The sequence below is a fragment of the Pyxicephalus adspersus genome, chromosome 9 (genome assembly GCF_032062135.1).
Source record: "Pyxicephalus adspersus chromosome 9, UCB_Pads_2.0, whole genome shotgun sequence".
Lineage (NCBI taxonomy): Eukaryota > Metazoa > Chordata > Amphibia > Anura > Pyxicephalidae > Pyxicephalus > Pyxicephalus adspersus.
Genome location: NC_092866.1, coordinates 8248174 through 8273075, shown reverse-complemented (window position 1 = coordinate 8273075; position 24902 = coordinate 8248174). Strand labels below are relative to the sequence as shown.

General features: G+C 41.6%; 1 protein-coding gene across 2 annotated transcripts in view; it reads left to right on the top strand.

Annotated features, from left to right (window-relative positions):
• Positions 1-24693, top strand: part of N4BP1 (NEDD4 binding protein 1) — a 25412-nt gene extending 719 nt beyond the window's left edge. For both annotated transcript variants that reach the window (XM_072422473.1, XM_072422474.1), the window contains exons 2-8: positions 3815-4121; positions 12343-13799; positions 18152-18282; positions 19076-19172; positions 20966-21073; positions 22347-22454; positions 23134-24693. In XM_072422473.1, the coding sequence (XP_072278574.1) occupies positions 3864-4121; positions 12343-13799; positions 18152-18282; positions 19076-19172; positions 20966-21073; positions 22347-22454; positions 23134-23449 (2475 nt within the window). In that variant the 5' untranslated portion in view covers positions 3815-3863 and the 3' untranslated portion in view covers positions 23450-24693. The remainder of the gene's footprint in view (positions 1-3814; positions 4122-12342; positions 13800-18151; positions 18283-19075; positions 19173-20965; positions 21074-22346; positions 22455-23133) is intronic.
• The last annotated feature ends 209 nt before the right edge of the window (positions 24694-24902 follow it).

Below are 24902 nucleotides of genomic sequence, written 5' to 3'. Positions count from 1 at the left end.
CCCCCCCCCCAATATACACCACACTACACTCATACACCCCCCCGCGTCCCTTCAATATACACACGCAATTAGTATACAAAATCCCCATCCTATACGTAAACCCCCCACTACATCCATACAGGATCTCTGGCAATATATATATATATTGTATACAGGACCCCCCTTCTTCATTTTACACCGCACTACATTCAGACATCATTACTGCACACACTTTTTTTTTAGACATCGCTGACACATTGCCCCCCCCCAAGCACAGCACCTGCACATCAGCAGTTTCTATTCCTTTCCCTTTCATAAAACCTCAGTCTTTGTTCTGTTTTCCTCTTCCTGCCATGGAAAGCCCATGTTCAGGTGTCTGTTGGTTTGCCGTGCTTGTCATACTAAACAAAGTAAACAAACCCATAAACGTATGTTTTATATCTCTCCTCACCGGGTTAGGGAACGCTGCTCTCAGGTGAGTACTTTTATTTCATGAACTTAAATCGCCCAGCAATAATGTTTAGGGGATTGTTAAAGTAAGGGGGTCGGGAGGGCTCTGTTAAATAGACTTTTTCTCATTTACTGTTCGTGATAACATTTTCATCAGAAATGATAACAAGAAACAAAACTTAACATCTGCAATATAGAAAAAAAATGTCTATGTACTTTAGTAAAGCAAGGCCTGAACACCTTTTACGTTTTGATTTGTCTTCATGGTCAAGATTTTTTTCCTCATTTAGAGAGCCCTGGAGGAAAAAAAACTGAAAGAGGTGCCAATCTTTCCCCACTTTGTCCAAAACGGAAAAAATAATTATTTGAACTTTAAAGCTGAATTGGGGTGACAAAATGTTACCATTGCAGTGGGTCCTTCTCATTTCTTGCTTGATTTGCCTAAAGCAGCCTTTCTCGACTTTTTTAACATGGGGCAACCCTTAAAATAACTTTCAGGTATTGAGGAACCCCTTCTATAATTATTATATTCCCAAATCACGGTATATTAGTGTAGTGGTCAGTAGGAAGAATGCCAAGTGAGAAGAAAGTCATCCTTAGATAAATAGCACATAGCAGATATCACAGATAGCCAAAAAGGTTATTGGTGTCACTTAACCCCCCCCCCCCCGGAGGTAATCCTGATAGTGGCTCAGGGTTAAATTTTATTACAAAAGGCAGTAACCCTGGGCTACACTCGGGGTGGAAATGAGGGCTTACCTAGTCTCCACTAGCCCGGGGCGTTCTTCGGCAATGCCTCGCATCCCCAGCATGTGGACATTGTAGACTCGAGGCCAGGGGATGTAATTGCCGGGTGGGCATGGGACGTGTGTGCGTGCGGGACCAGCGGGAAATTTAAAATACCTGAGAGGCACAAACTGCTGCTGCACCCTAGGAAACCCAGTTAAGAAACACTGATTTAAGGGATTGGTAAATCAAAAGATAAATTTGCTTTATTTGTTGCCGCTGAAGCAGCCGATGTTCTGGAATGCAGAAATCGTCTGATGGGTCTGCAAAGTGATGTCCGAGCTGAGACTGACCGGTCAGCAAAGATTACAAAGTGTCTGCGTGGGATAAAGGATGCAAGAAATATTCAAAATAGCATTCATTTCTTGCTGAAAGGAAATTTCTTGGGAGAAATTTTTTTAGAGAAATTGTAGGCTGTGGCAGCCCCTGTATTATGATACAACTCAATAGTAACCACCCAAAAACAGCAAGGTAGTTACTGAAAAATGTGGGTGGTGCGCCCAGCTAAAAGGGGCTGGGGAGAACACTGCACTACATGCTTTGTTTTCCCTTAGATCAGCTTTAATGCGAAACTAAAACGGCACAACTTGCCTATCTGCATTCTGCACAGGGTATCGCCACCCTTCTTGATTGGCTGTGCCCGGCTAACATCTCTCATATGCAGGCCTCGGGAGTTATTACATCCCCGGCATGTGCCAGGGAAGCCGATTTCTGTGCGCTGACCCGCAGCTCAGTTTTGTCGCCAGAAACCCGAGCAATCAGGCTGGGAAGACACATTATTGAGGAAGGGGCATCGCCTGTCTCTTTCTGCAATGATGACCCTCCTGATTAGACATTTGTAAAAGTAGAACTTTAGTTAAAGCCCTCCAAGGCTGGAGAGGATACACTATTATCATTGAACCTTTGTGATCCAGCAAACCTGGAATGGATTTCTTAAAAATAATTTGCTATTTCCTAGCAAATATTTTCAATCCTGGACCAGATCCTTTCCAAGTTTGCTGGATCACCCAGGTTTACTGACAAAAGTGTATCCTCTCTGTTCTTTGAGCTTTCATAAATCAGGGCCATAGTCCAACCCTACCGTGCTCCGTCCAAAACAAGGGAAACAAAAATATCGCTTGCAGACCCTTTAAAGAATGAATGTAAAGTCTGTACTATTCTATCATTGGTATTGTCATGAGGAAATTGGAGTTATTTTTCTGTACAAATCGTTACAGATGTCCATCAAAGCCGCCTGCAGCAAACCTGCATATTATATTATCATAGGAATGTTTTGGTGTCATGTTATTGCAGCTGGGAAATCAGTAAAAAATAATTTTTGTATTTCCAGTTTGCGCACAAACAACCCGAATCTGTTTGCTGTTTGTGCCCATTCGCTTCTTGCTGCTGCAGTGCGTTGTGTTAAACCACATACATTTTGCATGTCAATATGTAAGACCGGCCATTTAAATTGAATGTGAAAAACATCCTTAAAACGGACATGCAACTTTTTTTTTCTAACATAGGGTACCACAGTGCATGGTAGAGTTACCGTATGTTTTGGTGACCTTCCTTGCACGTGTGTTGGAGCTGCATTACCTTGGGTGGTGCGCCCAGCTAAAAGGGGCCGGGAGAACACTGGGATGCATAGGAACCAAGCAAAATATTTGCAAATTTATGTAGGAACAATTTTTAATTATTTTAACATTTTTGTAAATATATTTTTATATTATAATCTATTGCATTACCATTCTTCTTTCCTATTTGTCACCCATCTTCCATAGTAGTGCAGAAGCACTCTATCATATACATACCGGTACTTGGAGCTCCATTGGCCACCAACCTGGCTCTCTCCTTCCTTGTTTGGCTCTGTAAGTGATCTCACTACAGTGTTCTCCCCAGAACTTTTTTTTTATTGGGTGTGCAGGAGTAAGTGAGCGGTGCAACACGTGACAAATTTAGCATTCCCAGTTGTTATCACAGGAATCCAATAACCCGCATCATTCTGTACTAAAAGTATTCCCCATTTTTCCATCATATTTGTATTGTGTCCCTTTATTGTCCAAAAACAGCTGGGTGATTACTGAAAACGTGCTGGCTAAAAGGGACCGGGAAAAAAATGCCCTAGCATGGTTAGAGCAATGGGTGCCAGTTCTATTATATGTATATAATTCTTTGCAACTGCACTCCGTTGGGGCTTGCGCTTTGAGTGGGGACAGAAATGAGTAATAATTAAATGACTAACCAGAACTGACCTCTATCATTTCCTATGGAGAAGATGCAAGGGGGGCTTTTCACTCGTCCTTGCCTTTCCTGTCTTGATAGAACTGAATGGTGCTATGCGTACAGTGCTCATTCTTTTTATTGCTACTGGAAACAATCAAGGAAGATAATTTCCAGCAACATAAATTTACAATTTGTACTTAGTTTGCAATTGTATTTTATTGCTTTCTGTTTTTGAAGTTTGCTTTGCTAGACTTTTAATTTGCCTACTAGTTCCAAGGCTGCCCGCTCTCTGGAGTTAGTTCACAGCTTGTGAATAGCTTCCTGTGCTTTTTGCCTGCTTTACACGTGACAGAATTATTTGAAACCATTAACACGACTTTGTTGACTTTCTTAGGTCTTAAGCACCCAAGATGAAAAAGTTTCCTGGCTAAGCAAGGACAGGAATGGCCAGAGCCCCAGTAACAAACTGGGAAAACCATGACCCCTTCAGAGAGGAGCTGGTGGATGAGTTTACTGTCCCTGGAAATCTGCGAGAACTGTTGCAGGAGAACCAATCTCGGGTACAGACCTTATTCCCCGTGGTGTTTACAGTATTGGGGTCCTTGGAAAAATTCTACTACAACCACAATGGGGAACAGAAGGTACCGGGGAGAATTTGGGCGCAACTTAAGGGCAAACAGGAGGCCGTGCACAAAGCTAAGGTAGGACTAGAAGATATCTTCATGTCTTTTGTGTTGGATCAAATTGAATTGTATATAATTTTAAAAAAGAATTGATGCCTTTTAGGACCTATTAGCATACATACTGGTGAGTTGGTTGTGTTGATGTGCAGCACAATAAGACAGACCATTGGTTATGCACACTTTAGCGTACCACAACACAATTGGCCTTTATAAAAGCTCTCAAGGACTGGAGAAGATAGACTATCATGGGTGATCCAGCAAACATGGAATGGGTGGAAAACATTTGCCAACTAAGAGCAAATGATGTTAAGAAATCAAATTCAGGTTTGTTGGATCACTCAGGTTCACCCATGATAGTCGATCTTCTCCAATCCAAATTAATCAGACCTACTGTTTGTGCATGTTCTCAGCTGTTGCCACTGACCTAAATCAGCTCCAATTTTGGAAATGTTTATAGAGTCGAGTGCTTCCGGATTCACACTTTGCAGAGGACATCTGTGAAAGGTTGCTATGCCATGTCCTCCCATTCTCTTCATTCTAAAACGATTTGTTACGGTCCCAGGCTGCACCTGGCAAGTGTTGTAAATTGATTGGGCAGCTGTACAGCAGCTCAGATGACTTTTACTAAATAGCACAAAAGCTACTGCAGCGTGAACCTTTCAAAGCCAGAAGGTAAAACGATATATCCTTGGCTGCAAAAGGGTCAAACAGCTTACTGAGGTGCAGCTATCCTTTAAGGTCTCACCTGTCCATACATTATGCACAACTGATAGAAAATAAAACAGCAGCACACACTGCTAAAAGAGTAAAACACTGCCTCAAAAATTCCTGGTCATTCCACTTTTTTAAAATAACAGAGGACCTGTCTAATGTGTTTCTATTTTCAGCAGACCGTTTACAATTTGCAAATACGAGGAAAGCAGAGCTGTCACAGCTGCATATTTCTCACATTCTTCACCAGATAATCCAGGCCATGCTTGTCCAATCTCTGTATAGCTTTTACGCTTAACATTGGGGAATTTCTCTGTAATAGGCGACACTGTGCTGAACCTGTGTGACAGGGTGGCTGTGACTTCACTGGTGACTCATTAGTCCTGGTGTTTCTCCATCAGCTTGTGTTGTTTTTGGTGGGGTATGCCTTTTTTTTAACACTAAGCTATAAAATGCAAACAACTTTTATTATCTTTTACACTCAAGTGCAGTGTTATTTGGTTGGTAAATACGCTATGAATGTATTTTGCATGTATTGCTAACATGCATTGCAGTGTTTTTTTTTGCCCTGCTATGCACTGCGTTGGGTTTCAATGCATTATGTTGTGCCTGATTTATTAAAGCTCTCCAAGGCTGGAAGAGATAGACTATCATGGGAGAACCTGGGTGATCCAGAATGAATGGATTTCTTAAAAATAATTGTTTTCATTTCTGAATCAGATACATTCTAGGTTTTCTGGATCACCCACATTCTCTCATGATAGTCGATCTTCTCCAGTCTTAGAGAGCTTTAATGAATCATCCTCATTGTGGTAAATTTTTGCAAATGCATATCTAAATATTATTATTACACAGTATTTTTTTAGCGCCGACATATTACGCAGCGCAGTACAAAGTCTATAATCATGTCACTAGCTGTCCCTCACAACTTAATGCCCGTACCATAGTCATATGTCTTTAATACAGTCTAAAATCAATTTTGGGAAGAAGCTAATTAACATAACTGCATGTTTTTGGAATGTGGAAAAGACCTGGAGTATCGAGAGGAAACCTACGCAAACACAGGTAAAACCTGCAAATCAAATGTAGATAGTGCCCTGGCCCAGACTCGAACCTTGGACCCAGCACTGCAAAGGCCAGAGTGCTAACCACTGAGCCACCGTGCTTTTTTCAGCACACACCAACCATGCGAACAAATTTCCTTGTTCTCCCGCATGGGGACATTCATACCACTGATCCCCAAAAGCTCCCCCCCCATCTCATCACTACTCCCCTCTCTTCTCATTTTGATAGCTAAAGTTCCGTTTAACAATTTCATTTTTAGCAGGGTGACATCCTTCCCTATATGACCAAAGCAGTCTGAAGTTTTGGAATTTTTTTTTTTACATAAACCATTTTTTTTAATTTTTTCCTTTATTGTATCCTATGCATTGTTAAACCCAGCATATGTTATGCAACAAGTGACACAGCTTCTTCAAATGTTCCTGGCAACATACACAAAGCAAGCATTTGTTTTAGCTGATTACACTAATCTAGAAGTCAGACTCGATACAAAGATATGTATTTACTACTTTGCATGGCTTTCAATTCAATCATGTGACCTGGAGCTACAATAATTGGTTCTAACCCTTTGAAACAGGAAAATGGTGATATCATATGTTGTCACTGTTGGAAGCAAAAACCCCCCAAAACACCCAATGACATACTGCATATACACATCCTGTCTGAGACTTGGGCGTTTGCTTTTTCTTAGTGCCTCATGTTTGACATGGACAGTCATGAAAAGTTTATACATTCATTGATCTACCAAAATTTTAGTTTTCCATGTCAATCAAAAGCTCCATTAATGTGTAATGTAAATATAACCTAAAGATGAACTCCAGACACAGAAGATATGTATTGGAAGGGAATCCTAGAGACTATCCGCATGCAATCTATCTTTTTTTCAGCAGGAACAAATGACACCACTAGGTTAGCTGCATTAGAGTTGCCATTAGTGTTGTCACCTCTCTAATTCTGTTTAGTCCACATGGATTTTGCTATGAGGGCACACTTGCTGCACCAAGACCAGGGGTGACCTTTAGTGATGGTATAAAATTCAGAGCCACTCAAGTGATTCCAGGGTTGACAAGCTTGCTTAATGATGCAGCAAAGAGCATCCCATCTCAATCAGTTGTGTTTACCTTTGCCATCATGTCCCTGTAGCATTCTTTACCATTCCAAACTAAGAGGCTGGAAAAATTTGCTGGGCATTGCATCCGGCTTGGTTGGCCAGGGAAAAACACTGCATTCTGTAGTTCTTTGCTTTCTGAACCGTTACCAGCACCTGCACAATTATTCTTCCACTATTTGCAAGATCACCACAGAATTGGACAAACCTATCATAAAGAAGCAAAACACTGCTCAAGGATGGCCACCTTCACATAAAGACAAAGTGCAGAACAAGGCATGGTATGTCAGTAAAGGAGAAAAAAAGTTCAGCAGCCAGGTGCCTGCATGCAGTAACGTTGACCAGTCTTTTGCAATAACATTTGTTTGGGCGCAGTTTCCACAGGTCAAGGAAATGTATTTACTACTACTTTGCAACAGCAGTGCAATTATATTAAAGGCATTTCAACAATCTTTTTTAATGCTCCTGAAGAAGCCTAGTGGCGAAACGCATTGGGTCCAAGACTTATTTCGTTTATACTATTGTTTAATTTTGGTCCTAAAGACCTACCGTATTTTTCGGACTATAAGACGCTCCGGCCTATAAGACGCACCCAATTTTAAAGGAGAAAAACCTAGAAAAAAAAGATTCTGAACAAAATACTAAAAAATCACTCTGTTTCAATGTATCGCCTTCTAATCACTCTGACACAGAGTGATCAGAAGGAGATACATTGACACAGAGTGATTAGAAGGGGATACATTGACACAATGTATCCCCTTCTGATCACCCTGTGCCAAAAAATCATACTCACCCGATACCGCGATCCCGCGATGCTGTGGGCTTCTTCTTCTCCTCGCTCTCCTCCTGGCTGCAGCGCGTGTCCCCTCCTCCTCTGAGCGAGGAGAAGCCGACATGCATACCCCAGCGATCCCATAAGCAGGCTGATCCAGCCTGCTTACCGGATCGCGAGGGCACGTGTGCCGGCTTCTCCTCGCTCAGAGGAGGAGGAGCGCTGCAGCCGGGAGGAGAGCCAGGAGAAGCCGGCACCCGTGCCCTCGCGATCCCGTAAGCAGGCTGATCCAGCCTGCTTATGAGATCGCGGGGGCACGGGTGTCGGCTTCTCCTGACTCTCCTCCTGGCTGCAGCGCGTGTCTCCTCCTCTGAGAGAGGAGAAGCCGACATGCATACCCCCGCGATCCCATAAGCAGGCTGGATCAGCCTGCTTATGGGATCGCGGGGGTATGCGTGTCGGCTTCTACTCGCTCAGAGGAGGAGGAGACACGCGCTGCAGCCGGGAGGAGAGCGAAGAGAAGAAGAAGCCCACAGCATCGCGGGATCGCGGTATCGGGTGAGTATGATTTTTTTTAATTACCGGTATATTTAACATGTATTCGGTGTATAAGACGCACCCACTTTTCCCCCCCAGTTTTGGGGAAGAAAAAGTGCGTCTTATAGTCCGAAAAATACGGTATTCCTTTTTGTATCTACTGGTAGACCTTTATCTCATGGTAGATCTTTATTAAGTATTTAGTCCCTAAAATCCCATAAAACAATGTGGATGTGGGATGAAATTTTGGTGAAATTTATATTTCTTTATGTATGTTTTGTACAACAAGTATTGAAATACAGCTGTTTTTGTGTGCCCAAAACCCCACTCTTTCTCTCTTGTCTTGACTTATCCATATTGTGGCCTCTCTAAATAGAATTTCTAATATTTTCGAAATAACACACCAACCTTATAGTTTCTTTTAACTGTTATAGTAAAAACTTTAACAAAAAATACTAGGCTTGCCTTTAATCCTGCAGTTCCCTCGATGGCGCTGGCCCCTCTTACGATCCGGTCCTGCATCTATCTGGAATTCCTCTATGACCCGGCTCGGAGGAAGCGCCGGGCTCCGCCATTTATTCTTTTCTTTCGTCTTCTTCACTTTGTCCTCTTGCTATGTCACCTGATCTTGCACTGCGCAGGTGTGAGATTGGGTGATGTAGCCGCTGTTAGGGGAGCAAAAAGAGAGCCAATTTCACTGCACATGCATGAGATCGGCATCTCTTTACCTTTTGGTGAAAAAACGCCCCTTCTACACATGCACAGAAGGAGCAGCCAGAGCCTATTGGGATGTATGACGTAGGTATCCTAGAAGGCTCTGCACTCCCGTAAGGTCTTAATCGCCACGGCCATCAAGACTTGAACTGGTCACCAATTTCCTGAATTTTCTTGACTTGTACGATACAAAGCTGCCTTTGATATTTCATACCAATGATTTCTAAGAAGACAGAAATCAGTTTAGCTGTGTCCCCGTTGCAAATTTGAGTAACAAAAAATTTCAATTGGGGATTTTTACCCTCGACTTAAAAAGCAAAGTGTATGTTTGCTGTGAGATTGCACTTTTAATACCAGTCGTATTTCGATGTTTGATCTACGCAGGCGTGTGCACAGTCTTCACAGATTTGCTGATCTGTGTATTATCATACGCCAATCTGTGTGATAAGGTGCAGTGTTTTGGAAAGCCCTGACCGCATACAATGAGGAAGTCTATTATAGCCGAGTCACTGCTATACAGGAAGTCTTTGTGCTTCTGTGGTGGGACAAAGGGAAGTGTGTGGAAATAGGTTACTACAGTTGGGAAAATCCACCAGGCACCTCCTTGTGTGAGCATTGTACATATCCTACGATTAAACTGAAATATGGTCCTGGCCCTCTCCCAGGAGTATAGTTAATGTGTATATAAACAATAAACTTCTCATATTTTTTCTCTTTTTGAATATGCCATGCAAAGCATTTTAGTTAAAATGATTAGTTAAGTTCAAAAAGTTTCTGCTGATACTGTCAGAAATCAAAGGAGCCCTAAACTTCCTGTGGATTCAATATTGTTTGCCATAGACAAGCATGGACACAAGTAGGTACTTTTAAGGCAATTATTTATACAGGTTGACATTCAAAAATCCGGCAACCTCTGGACCCGAGGAGTGCCGGATTTTCGAAGACTCCAGATTTCTGAGTTATATATGCTGTATATCTTTAACAGAAAATGACTGCCTGTACTGTCCTTTAAATGGATGCTGAATCCATATTGGGGGTATACAGCCGCAAATAAATGAGAAGGATAGAGCAAAAAAAACAATGTGCAAGCAAGACCCAACAGCTGATTCTGGAGTACAGGGCTATAAAAACATAAACGGCGCTTCCAGAAAACAGTGTAATTTTGAAAATGCGCCCTGAAATCCATGCTGGAAATCTGAAGGAACCGGATTATTGATGGCTGGATTTTTGAATGTCAACCTGTATATGTTTGCTTAAAGCGGAAATAAACTCAAAACTAACCCAAAAAAAAAATCACACTTACCTTCAATCCTGCAGATCAGTGTATCCGTTGGGAGGTTTCTTCCATTGGGTCCCGCATTGTCCTGGTATCCATCTTCGGCCCGACGCAGAGAGCACCAGCCGCCGACCTCTTCTCTCTTCTTCCGTGTTCTTCTTCCTACGTCACCTAATCTCGTATTGTGCAGGCGCAAGATTGGGTTACGTAAATTGGGAAAAAAAAACTTGCAAATGTGTGAGATTGGTAATTTTTTCCTCTATTGATGAAAGGGCTCTTTCTGCACATGCCCCAGATGCTCGGGCATAGGCAGAAGGAGCAGCCAAGAGCCACCCGAGATGCATGATGTAGGTATTCTGGGAGGCCTTGCTCTCACATTCATTCTTGATTGCCTAGGCGATCAAAAATTAAGGAGACTGGTACTGAGCCTTGCAAAAAAACAAAAACACTAACAAACAAAATTTTACTTGAAATAAAAGAGTACTGTGAGGTACTGAAGAAGTATTTGATCCCCCTGCTGATTTGTACGTTTGCGCTCTGACAAAGGAATGACCAGTCTATAATTGTAATGGTAGGTTTATTGTAGGTGTGAGAGATGGAATAACAACAAAAGTCGGAGCTTGATGTCTGTTGTAATGAGTGAAATAAGTATTTGATCCCCTATCAACCAGCAATATTTCAGGCTCCCAGGTGTCTTCCCTGTATGCAGGTAACGAGCTGAGATTAGGAGCACCCTCTGTAAGGGAGTGATCCTAATCCAAGCTTGTTACAGTACCTGTATAAAAGACACCCGCCCACAGAAGCAATCAATCAGATTCTAAACTAGCCACCATGGCAAGACCAAAGAGCTGTCTAAGGATGTCGGGGACAAAGCTGGACTGTTCAACACTATTGCCAAGCAGCTGGGTGAGAAGGTGACAACAGTTGGCGTGATAATTTGCAAATGGAAGAAACACAAAACTGTCAGTCTCTTTCGGTCTGGGCTCCATGCAAGATCTCCCCTCATGAAGTTGCAATGATCAGAAGAACGGTGACGAAACAGCCCAGAATTACAAGGTGGAACTTGTCAATGGTCTCAGGGCAGCTGGGACCATAGTCGCCAAGAAAACAATTTGTAACACACTGCCTGTTTGGAGGAGGAGGAATGCTGCCTATGACCCCAAGAACACTATCCCCACCATCAAACATGAAGATGGACACATAACGCTTTTGGTGTGTTTTTCTCCTAAGAGGACAGGACACCTTCACCGACGGAACGGGGCCATGTACCATTAAATCTTGGGTGAACATCTCTTTCCCTCAGCCAGGGAATTTAAAATGGGTCATGGATGGGTATTCCAGCATGACAATGACCCAAAACACACGGCCAAGTCAACAAAGGAGTGGCTCAAGAAGAAGCATATGAAGGTCCTAGAGTGGCCTAGCCAATCTCCAGACTGGTTGATAGGGGATCAAATACGTATTTTACTCATTACAATACACATCATGCTCTGACTTTTGAGCACTGGGTTTTTGAGGGTTCTTTTGTTGTTATTCTGTGTCTCACACCTACAATAAACCTACCATTACAATTATAGGCTGGTCATTTCTTCTTGTCAGAGGGCAAACGTACAAAATCGGCAGGGGATCAAATACTTCTTTCCCTCACTGTATGCCTTGAACAAATTTTCTGTTGTACAATATATAATTTTTTCCAATAACATACATGTTGTTTTCAATAAAACAAAAACATTACTCCCAATCTATGTTTCTTTTCAACTCAACGCTATAACTCCACCTTTTCAGGAGTTGACTGGAACTATAAATATATACAAAACATTCAATTAAATGCAGGTAGGTTAATTGGTTTCACCCCCAAAATTGAGTTTAGACTGTATAAAAGACAAATTATTATGGTAGGCACATTAGATTTTGTGCCCCATTGAGGGACAGCTAGTGACATGACTTTGGATTTTGTACAGCACTGCAAAAAATGTTGGCGCTATTTAAATACTGTGTAATATTAATAATATTTGTTTCTGCTATAGAACGACTTATTGATATCATCTTTCTGTTTTAGGAATACATTAAAGGCCTCAGTGACCCAGAAATATCTGCAACAGAGACCTACCCCAAGGAGATGCACTGCATTTTTGTCGGAGCCCACAGCTTCTTTCTTCACTCGCTCATCAGGGACACGTGTGCTAATATCGCAGTGTTGGAAATTGAAATCCTGGCCATCAAAGGGGGAACCGAACCAGTTGTAATGGCCCAGAGTAAAGTACAGCAGCTGGTGAAGATTTTCAGGGACAATGTAGGGTTGAACCCAGGTAAAGAGCCAGAGGTGAAAAGGAGATTTAAAGAATTTGTTGAGGCTCACGCTGATAAATATACAATGGACTTATTGTTGCTGCCCAGTGCGTTGAAGGAGGAACTGTTGATTTTGATTGCAAATGACCACTATTTGATTGCACAGGATGACACCGATCTCGAGATAATCTCTGTGAACTCTCCTGGTAATATTCATCGTTTTAACCAAGCAGAGGCTAGGATTAGCACCCCTGTGACCGAGCTTACGTGTCGGCTGGACTCCATATTTCCTACTGTCCCCAAAACCAACCAGTTTTGCTCCTTTGCTCAACAAGAAAGATTAACAGGGAAAAGACGAAGTACAGAAAAAGAAAACGAATCCAGGAAAAAAATATTTTCCTTAGAAGAAGTACAAGCAGATGGGCCAGTTATCAACGTTGACAACAATTGCAAAATCCCAGTCATTGACTTACTTTCAACTGATTCGGATGATTCAGATATCAAAGTATTAGAAAGAGACCCCATAAGCTCAGAAACAGAACACAGAATCCTTGTTAACTTTTTTAAGACTATGGGATATCCAAAAGCAGTGGTTGAAAAGGTTATCAATGATCTTGGACAATCAGAAGAGCCCCTGAAACTACTGGATGAGATAGAAAAACAGAGCAAGAAATTATCTATTCCCTCAAGGCAACAGGCTGAAAATGCTGAGAACAATCCGAACACCAAAGACCAATGCAGGCACAAATCCACATCCCATCCGGAACAGGAAGTGACAATAGAACCCTATGTCATGGTCTCCGATTCTTTTAGTAATCCAGTCTTGCAGATGCCATCTTCAGCTCAGAAAGACCCTACACCTGAAAAGCTGGAGGCTGAATGGACTTTAGCAAAAAATGTCAGCTTTGTAGCCAGAGGCACATCAAGTCCTCCAAAGAATAGGAAAATCCTAGCCTCTGATGCTCCGGGACCTTCAAATCAGCCCTCTGACAGAACTACAAGGGAGATCCCTGTCAAACCTAGCAATACAGCTTGTACAGCCATGCCTTTGAATGATGAAAGTAGACACAAATCATACGGCAGGCAGGAAAAGGCTGATTTACCTGTAACTGGACTACAAATATTTTTTGATGCCATTAAAACCCCCTATAAACTAGTACTTAAAAATGAACTCGGAAGAGAAGACCTCAAGCATATTATTATTGATGGGAGTAATGTAGCTATGAGGTTTGTACTTTGCTTGTTATTTGCATATTGTTGAAAGCCTAAAGCCCATCTCCAGGCAAAATATCAACTTCTTTTACTCGATTGTACGAGGGATAAAAAGTTATGTACTTACCTTTCTTAAAGCTGCTTCTTGCAAGATTTGTGCTGATCCTGCGCTGCATTGCTCAGGAATCTTTCTGGAAACATGATAATGTCACTTCCAGCAATATACCATAGAGCTTGGTCAGAGTTTCTCAACCAGGGTTCCTCCAGAGGTGCTAGGGGTTCCTTGAGCAATAAGCATTTTGTGTCTCTCAGGTCAGTTTGACACTGATGATCTTTTTGGTTATCTGTAAGGCTAACATTCTTCCCACTGACCACCATGCTTTTGTACTGTTAGCTGTGGATATAGTGACTATAGCCGGGGTTCCCTGAAGACCTAAAAAGTTATTTCAAGGTTTCCCTTATGTTAAAAAGGCCAAGAAACACTGAACTAGGGTAATTATAAAATAATTTTTTTTCTTACAAAATGTTTGGCTTTCTTGGCATTTATAGGGATTGGTGACTTGGACAATATAAGCAGACCTTGCATTGTGCTCAATCATCAATCTGCTCCTTCCCTGTGATTAGGCGCACCAACAAACTGATGAGGTTGTCTCTCTGCTCTCCTCTTGTCAGTGTGTTGATTGTCAGCATATGTGAATGCTGGACACAAGATTGGCTACAAGTGTTGTCCTTCTCTTTGAAAGCCGGAGTGCTGCGGTGTTGAGGGGGAGTTACATGAGTATAAAAGTCCAATTTTTTTCACTACCTGGGTCTCTGCTTTTGCAAGTCACCTACTATTGGGCCACAAATATACTGGTAAGGGGTGAGTTTAAGGGTAACAGGGTGACATTCTCTATTGTGGGGTCGCCCTCTCCAAACTTTCCCCACTCTTCTCACCGACAATGGTTAAAAGTAATGCATAGGTACCGTTTCTTCCTACCCACAGCCATGAACAAGAGCTGAGGTCTGTTCATACAGATGGTGGATTTGCAGTGCAGTTGCTGGATGCCCTACCAGTAGAATCTGCCACCTGGTAGCATCTTAAACACTAATAAATGGTTGCTGACATTTATAGAACTACAGAGCAGTTATCCAGGGTTGTGGTTGGCTAACACAGAAACCAGTGGGCTATGGAAAGCAGAAACAAAGTCATTTCTTCCTAATTCCTTCTTACAACGCCTCTTTAAAACCTGCTTAAAAATCCCCTTTAACTAAGCCTGTTTATTTAAGGTATATTGAGCAGGCTTTGCGGGTATCGATTGCTTTTTAAGCAGCCAATTACTCAAAAACGACTTTACAAATCCAGAAGGTGATGGGACTGGCCTAAATACATATTTTTTGTATAATAGGCTTGACTTAAGTCAGACTTAAGACTTGTTCAAATACATTATTATTACACAGTATTTATAGCGCCAACGTTTTACACAGAGCTGTACAAAGTCCATAGGTATGTCACTAGCTGTCAACCTCACAATCTAATGTCCCTACCATAGTCATATGTCATTACAACAGTCTAAGGTCAATTTTGGGGGAAGCCAATTAACCTAACTGCATGTTTTTGGGATGTGAAAGGAAACCCACACAAACACGGGTAGAACCTGCAAACTCCATGCAGATAGTCCTGGCTGAGATTTGAACCTGGGACCCAATGCTGCAAAGGCCACTGAGCCACCGTGCTGCCCATATCACAATTGTCCACTTCATTTATGGAATCTGTATTCCCCTTTCATCCCGGAACCTAGTACCATCCTGCTGCCTTTCCTTTATATAATTATTTTCCTAATACAACCAACATTCCCTGGTATATCCAGCCAATCAAATTTGGTTTTAATGCACCTTTGGAAGGAGGAAGTTAGCCATCAGCACTTTCCTTTCACATTGCAATAATGGTACTCGCCCATTTCATGCGGGTTGTGGCACAGAAGTCAGTGGCACAAATCTGTAAGCTCTACTGAACAGAGCAGCATTGTAAGTGGAAAGGGTAGATATTAACATTATTTATATGCAGGTATTTGTAATTTTTTTCTGTTACAGTCCGTTTAAAACTATAACTGAAAGTGAGGACTTATCATGGTATAGTAAAACTGTAGAAGAGCTAATTGCACCATTACTGTAAAAAATGTACCTTTACCTTCGGAATTCCTCCAAGTGGACTTTCTTTTTTAAGAGGGTGTCTAAGTGCTCTTGTTCCTGAAGCCTCATAGCTATATATCTGTAGTGTGAGATCCAAAGCACTGCTGTCTGATTGATAGTCTCAACAGATGTGGATTTGGCGATATCATTACCCATGCCACGGTTGTTTTTACTGGAGGCTCTGTGATATAGAGAAGCAAATCCCTGCATTAAACCAAAATGGCTGTCTCCACGCAAGGACACAATGCAGAAGCAAAGCATGATGATAAGTCAGTATTGGGGAAAGATCAGCTACAGGAAGACCACAGGCAGTACAGGTGACTGGTTCTCTTTGCCTCCCTGTGCACACCGTTTTAGCAGTTCTGTTACTCCTAAAATACATTGTGGTATTTTTAAGCACCGAATTGCAGGTTACAGTTTGGCACTGCTGATGACACAAATACAAACTTAGTTTCGGGGAAAGCCCCTGGCACAATTGAAAGTGTTCCTATCAGTCACATGACTGCAGCTGGTGAAGCATAACAAGGCCATCATGTGATACATGCAATATGATGATCTTACATCTGCAAGGTGACCGCAGCTTAATTCAGCCTGCAGATTGCTGAGCATTCTGGAAGAAATAACCGTATGTTTATGAATCATCATGAACACCAAATGAAGTCTTCTCAGATACAAGTCGTCATATCAGAATCTCAGGTGTTATTGAAAGCAAAACTAACAAAAGACTGTAAAATGTATGATTAATACAGTCTAAAATAAAATTACTAAGAGGAACCAACGTGTTTATCCCGGCAAATTTCTACCTAATGAAAGAGGTCAATACCAAGGGATGTAACCGGGAATAAGAGGAAATCCCTCTGTTGTCTTAGGAATAGATGTACCCTATTGGAGCTCCTCCCATACCTGTGGCTTTGGTTATAACCGTCACCAAGACAAGTACACATACAGCAAAAAAAAGCCAACAAAAGGGTCTGACACTTTAAACTGCCCTTTGTCCAATATCGCTGTCATGATCTGTGATTGTCTGCCTGTCCGCCATTCTGTGTACCTACCTTTCTGACTGCCTGTGGAATTTTCCCGCTCTCTCTAGCTAGCGTGCTCTCTTACTCTCTCTAGCGTGCTTTCTTCCTCTCTCTAGATAGCGCGCACTCTCTTCCTCTCTCTAGCTAGAGCGCTCTCACTGTCTTTAGCTAGTTCTCTCTCTCTTCCTCTCTCTAGCTAGCGCGCGCTCTCTTCCTCTCCCTAGCTAGCGCGCGCTCTCTTCCTCTCCCTAGCTAGCGCTCTCTCTCTTCCTCTCCCTAGCTAGCGCGCGCTCTCTTCCTCTCTCTTCCTCTCCCTAGCTAGCGCGCGCTCTCTTCCTCTCCCTAGCTAGCGCTCTCTCTCTTCCTCTCCCTAGCTAGCGCGCGCTCTCTTCCTCTGCCTAGCTAGCGCGCGCTCTCTTCCTCTGCCTAGCTAGCGCGCGCTCTCTTCCTCTCCCTAGCTAGCTCGCGCTCTCTTCCTCTCTCTAGCTAGCGCCCGCTCTCTTCCTCTCTCTAGCTAGCGCCCGCTCTCTTCCTCTCTCTAGCTAGCGCCCGCTCTCTTTCTCCCTGTCCACTTCCACTCCCATTCTTGTAATATTACCATTCAATAATTCTCATTAGGAATTAGCAGCACTTTTCCCGTTAATAAATTGTTGGTATTTTAGGTCCATTACTCATCTCTTGCTCTTCATTTCATATCCTTAAACTCAGTCAGCGAGAGTTAAACTCATATTTTGATTCGGAAACCAGAACGATACAGAAAGTCTACTACTTGTGGTAAACTAGGGACTTCTAACAAATATCTCGTGCCGAGCGATTTCGTGTTGCCAGTCAGGTGGAACGAAGTGTTATAGGAAATACGCAGATGACATGGGGGAGTTACAAGCATTGTTGTGTATGATTGCCTGATCGGGTCTTATAATCCCAACTAAATGTCAGCAAATGTTTGTATAAAACATTTATACCATATAAAAGCTGCTGCTGACAAGTCCATATGTAGAAATCTCTACATGGAATCTTTTTTATTATGTGCAACCTATTGTATGATTGTTGCCTTTTATTTTCTGGGTTATGAGGGAAGTGGTCGGCTTGTTAACATAAAATATATCTCACCACTTTAAAGCGACTTCTGCCCAGCATTAGTCAATGCTTAATTTTTACTTTTGTTTCCACTAGGCATGGCCTGCAGCACGTCTTCAGCTGTCGAGGGATCGCCATTGCGGTAGAACACTTTTGGAAAAGAGGTCATCGGAAGATTACTGTCTTCGTTCCACAATGGAGGACAAAACGAGACCCCAACATCACAGGTAATGTGATGGCAACTCAAATAATCTTCATTTATTATGTCACATCTGTCCACCTACTTTCTTTGGATTTGGAATCCTTGGCTGTAACTGGAGAAAATGTTTACTTCTACTTTAACAGTTTACTTTGTTTTTAAAAAAAAAAAAATCATTTTAATGAAAAGGCTTCCCATAAGAGTGTATGTGTGCTTTAAACACATTTTATATATGTTAGGTACATGAACCCTAAGACTACTGCATAGTACTGGCATCTTGGATTTGATGGCAGCAGCCCCAGATCAACATTTTCTTCTGTTCTATTAAATTCATTTTGTTAAGTTGGTGACAGGGTCTCTTCAAAAAGATGGCTCTCTAAATAAATCCAAAATTCTTCCAGCAAGAAACATTTATTGCTCAATGCTCCGGTGGCCCGGGTCTTTTACCCCATCCATCAAGAAGCATATCCACACACGCTTGGTTCCAGAGATGCCACCTCTGTCCCTGTAGTTTCCAGGAATGACAATTGTCCATCTTCACAACCTCATCGTGTGGTTTCTTTCTCTGACCCTTATGCCAGGGGTTGGACAATGGAATGCATTGCAGGCAAACACACAGTTAAGACACAGTAAACAGTTGCATTAAATTCAACATTTTTTGCCTATTGTATGCAGCTTTTTTGTACAATACTCGTTGGGTGTTTGTGAAATCTTTGCTAAAGGTCAAGCCAGGAGTTTGTTCTTGGCTGTGTAATGAGAAGAGTGTCAAACTTGCTCAGTTGTCCCCAATTTCTAATTGTGTGTTGATTTAATCCATACAGAGCAGCATTTGCTACAAGATCTAGAAGAGCTGGGCATCCTGTCTTTCACCCCTTCCAGGACTGTAATGGGAACACGGATTGCAGCACATGATGACAGGTCAGTCACAATGTGCCATGTATATTTTTTTTCTGTAGGACTAAAGCCGTCTATTCCATGTTTATATGATTAAAGCAGAGCAAAGCAACATTCTTACTTTAGGACTCACATCTCAACACCACATGGTCATCTTTATCTTACTTCCCTACTCTGCTTTCAGTCTGTTCTGCTTCTGGAGGAAGAAAACAAAGTGTTGTGTAAGCTATCTTTAAACCTAGGTAAACCTTACACAAGGATAAAGACCATCTGCTCAGTCCACGTGACAGTGTTTGCACAAACCCCTACGCTGCAACATACCAAAAAGGGAAATAAGTCATATTCTACTCCATACCCGAAAGTATCAGATTTTTTTTTTTCATCAATTCCAGCTGAGGAGGAACAAAGTAAATTTGGTGCTCTAAGTGAGCAAAAAATGCATTTATTGAAGTGCAGCCTATACAGGGCACAGAAAATGCATATTGCTCAAAGATCATTCAGCTTTACTTCTAAATAATCCTCCATATTGCTCCCCTTAACTCCTGAGCTCCGCTGCCCTGATTGCTCTTGCAGCCCTAGCGTAACTATAGTATTTGTTCTTGGATAGTATGTTCTAGTGCCCGGGGATCCCACACTGACTGGAGGATTTCTGCACAGCCATGGGAATCATCCTGTCATTGTGAGATAACCTGTAAAAAAAAATAAAAGTTAGTTACATAAATCACATACATTTCGTAAATTACTTTAACACTTTTTTTAACACATTTTTTTACACACGAATTTGCAAAGTCAAATCCCGTGTTTTTCGTGTCGGGTCTATCTGAATTCGAACAGCCATATTCGGGTTGAATATAAGGACAACCTGAATTCAAACACCAACACTACTCTTTGGAATTACCTTTCATTTCTCATGTAAGCTCTTCGGGGCAGGAACCACTCCTCCTCCTGTGTCATTGTCTGTATCTGTCATTTGCAACCCATATTTGGGGTTTAATAATAATTATAATAATAATGTTGGGAGGTAAAAAGAGGGGAAGAGCTGGGCCAACACAGACAGTAATTAGACACTCACAAAACAGTGGAGGGGGTTGAACTTGCAAGGAAGGAACAGGTAGTGCCAGCAAATTCATTTTCCTTGAGAAGTTCAAAAGTGCATTTCAAATGAACAAAAACTAATCATGGAAAGGAGAATGCTGCAAGCAAGTTTAAACAAATCATTTTTTTTTCTCTGCAATTTAAGTTGCCAACAATGGGCTTGATTTATTAAAGCCCACCAAAGCTGGAGAAAATACACTTTCATCAGTGAAGCTGGGTGATCCAGCAAACCTGGAATTGATTTCTTAAAAGCCATTTGCTAATTGTCAGCAAATGTTTTTAATCCTGGACTAGATCCATTCCAGGTTTGCTGGATCACCCATCTTCACTGATGAAAGTGTATCCTCTCCAGCCTCTGATAAATCAAGCCCAATATCTCTTTAAATCAAATGCAAATAAGGACTTCCTGAAAATGTGCAGAAGATATTCAGGATTCTGTACACCGTGTGTGGAAAAGATGACAAAGTAAAGGTATTACCTTCCAACCATTCCAGAGTGCTGCTCAGTGAGGCCTTATCTCCTATTTAGCTTCCCCTGATGGTTGTTCTACGTTTCAGATAATCCATCAGAAAAGCATGACCTTATTTTTTTTGGCCGACTAATAGCCATTTGATGGGACTGGGAATTCTGATATCAGACCAAATTAGTTTCCAAGTGATGTAAGATTTTTTTGTCATGCAGATGAAATTAATTAACATATTTATTCTGTCTTCTGTCCTTAGATTCCTTTTGCATTTGGCAGAGAAAACTGGAGGAATTATTGTCACCAATGACAACCTGCGGGAATTTGTAGAAGAATCGCCAGCATGGAAGCAGATTATAATAGCAAGGTTGTGTGACAAAATTTTCAGCCATAACATTTAAAATTTGGAATAGTCTAATCTCTCAGGTTTTTATTGTTGTCTCTCTTTTGGGAAGAAATATGCTCGGTATTTGTGGAGGGGGAGATAGTTGCCTGACCCTGTTCCATCACAGGCTACTGCCATCTGGAGACAATCTTGATTGGTTGGGCTGACGTAACTCCCATGCAGGTGTGCGAGAGTTCATTAATTCTCGGCACCTGTAAGGGAAGCCGGGCATCCCTGGTAACAAACTCTGAGGTGCGTTGCAGGGATGCCGGGCAACAAACCTGGAAATTTGGCAGCTGGGCAGCAATCAGGCAGGTAAGAACAGTTTTGCAGAAGGAACATCGTCTGTCTCTTTCTGCAATAAACGCCTGCCTGATCGCCAATTTTTCAAAGTGGGACTTTAGTTCGATGAAGATATTTTCCCAATTTTTGGAGAGATTTCCTTTTAATTTTGTGGAGCTGAGTGAGCTAAGCTGCCAATAACTACATGGATGGAGGAGCTTAAAACACTACGAACACATGCCAGATGATTCTCATCTGTTTATGATTTCAAGGCTAGTATTAGACCAGAATATGACATGTGTACAGCGTTCGTTTGATGTCATTCATGGATCTGTCCTAGTGGATCCATGAATGACTGCAATACAAGGGAAGGGGAGAGAGTGCAGCAGGGTGCCGCACCGTTGTTCCTCCCCCCTCCCCTCTCCATAGAGCAGAACGGTGCTGTATGTACAGCGGTCGTTCATGCATCTTTCAGTCTTTTGTCGTTGGAAAGTAGTGAAAGATCCTTTCCAATGACAAAAGTCTAACGTGTGTACACAGCTTTAGTCACTTCTAAAAGTGGAAGGATAAGGTAAGGTTATCTACCATGTCATGTGCGCTGAGTAAATCCAAAATATATATAAATGAAAAAAAAGCAAAATGAAGCCTTCATCCCTTTGCAAATAAATAAAAATATGCACAACTACAATATATGCATATGTGAACAATTATTGTGTTGGGTATCTCAGTGCACAAAAAATTGAGAGGAATTCTTGCACCATTATTTATGATTAACTCAATTGAGCTGTATAGATTTTTAATGTTTTAGCCTTTGGGGATTTTTGTTTACACTAAAATGACCTGCTTTCCAAAAATGTCAAATGCGTGGGGGGTTTTGAGTGATTATAAGAACAAAAATGTGCAATTGTGTGTAACAAAATATTAAAATTGCTGCAGCAACAAGAATAGTAAAGAATGTTTATTCTCCCTACAGGATATTGCAGTATACATTTGTTGGTGACATATTCATGCTACCTGATGATCCCCTGGGAAGGTTTGGGCCAAAACTGGATGACTTTCTTACCGCGTGGCCTGGGCACAGGTATTACAACGTTTGCTTCATTGAAAAGGATTTGTAACAAAAAAAAAAATAAAAGCCTAAGGGGTTCATTTAAGAGGTTGCTAGGGGTTCTTGGAGGAATGAGCAGTTTGTGACTCTCACAGACCTGTTAACCTTGGGGTGGCTTGGGGTTAATTTTCAGTACCAAAAGCAGTGACCCCGAGCCTCGGGGTGGAATTGGTAAGGGCTTACCTGGTCCCCACGAGCCCATGGCTCCCCTGGCAATGCCTGCCCAGCAACTTCGTCCCCTGGTCTCTCGTCCTGCAGGGGTGCGCTGGGGGCGGGACCTGGCGGGAAATTTAAAATTTGTACTGCTTTGACATTTAAAAATACTGATAAAATCAGACTGGCAGGGAGGAACTGAACTCCAGGCATATTGCTTAATACACAATATTAGGTGTGAAATATTTACTTCAAGGCTTCATCATTTTTTTGGCTTAATTTTGATTTTTACCAGGCAAGGTTAGGCAGGTTGGTAATGGCCAAAGTCTGCTGACCGCACAATGAGGCAAGACTGATAAGGTCACTATTCTCTTTTCCCATGTAGTTCTTTCAATCTGAATTCAGAGTATGTGTGAATTTGTACAGGATATATAATTGTCTTATAATACCTCAATCATGACTTTGTTTTTTCACTCTCTCTCTCTTTTTACCATTTCAGAAACATACCTCTTACCCCTCCCCTAGACAGCGGAGTGTTCTTTCCAAGCCAAGACCACCCTTTATCCAGAAAACCAGCCAGACTTAATCCCTGGAACGCATTACCTCCCAAGCAGGTCCATCCTGAAAAAGTGAATATACCCCAGCCCTGGGGGCATCACCCAAAGCAGAGAAACTATTACGAGACTTTATCTCTAAAGACAGCACTGTCAAAAATATTTCCCCATACAGAACAAAGAGATAAAATCGACGAGGTCTTGTCTGCAAACCCTCACATGAGGGATCTCAATGCACTGTCCGCCATGATCCTCGACTAAAGTGTTCTGTTTATTTCACAAGTCTTTTATTTTTTTTCACGTCTGTACAGCTTGCAGCAGCCACTCAGCAAGCCAAACCAAACATATTATTTTTTATCTGCAGGTTTTTAATTTACATTAAAATGTAATCGTCTGTCTAGTGTAAGGCAGACCAGTGACGTTCATAAGTTGTGTAAACTACATTTTTCAATATGCTTGAGTTTAATTTAAAGGAGGGATTTTACCAGAACTTTATTTTATTTAAAGTTGAGCCTTATTTAAGTTGAACTTCTTACATTGTCTCCAAGCGGGGACAGCTTTGACATCTCCCTGCTAATCAAAAAGGACATTTTGCATAGTAGGGGGTACAGCCAAAAAAGAGAGCCAGGCCAATCTAGCCACATCAGTATTTAGGAGTTTATTTGCTGCCTTTTAGCGAGCAGTTCATCTTCTTGACTTATAACACTTGAATCTATCATCTTCGTTCCACCAGCACATTGAGCCCTTAAGCAATGGGAATGTTGGAGCTCCCCTGAAACATGGTGACTTGCTTTTCCTGACTTATGCTAAAATAAAACACTTTTGGATTCTTTTATTTCCTGGAGGAATTGCAATCCACATGATGACTGATCAAAATGACTTTGGATTCAGTGCCTTCCACTGACTTTTTCCATGTCCATTGCTAGAACCCCTCATGTGAATCGTGGTGGGTGGCTGTAGCTAGTGCAGTGACCTTGTGAGCTGAGATCCTGAGAAGCATACAAACAATCACAGACGATTCACTGAAATAAAAGTGAAGTATTAATTTCCGGTAAGTACAGCTATAAAGCGGTGTTGCCCAGTGGGGCTTATTGAAATAAAAAAATTGTAATGGCAAAGTTGTCTATAGGTGTAGCAATACTGCCGAAAACTGGCTGCTCGGGCATAGGGCCACAAGGGTTGGGCATTAGATCCTAGTGGTAACCAGTAAAAACCTATCGCTAAAAAAACCTAAAATCTTTTTTATAGTTTGTTTTATTAATTTTCATGCTCATTGAGAAGAATATATTCTGGACAAGAATGGACTCCTAGGTCACTTTTCTGCAGTTTTGTGCAATGTGTTCCCAACAGAATATTTAACACTAATTGGGATATGTATATGTGTTCATAGCATTGTGCTTCGTTTACTATGTTTACATCTTGTGAATATTTTAAGACTTGTTTTCCAAACTTTATTTTCTGAAACACTGGGGGGAGTTAAAATAAAACATTGCTTATTTTGTGTATATTATTGACAAACATGGTGTGTGTTTATAAGAAAACAAATAGAGACTTGTTTCATTAGACAGTAAAGTCTATATTCCAGCGTTTCCTGACTTTGTTAAAATATAGGAACCCCTTCAAGTAACTTTCAGGTCTTCAGGGAACCCCTGGTATGATTACTTTATCCACAACTCACAGTATATTAGCATAGTGATGAATGGGAAGAATGTCT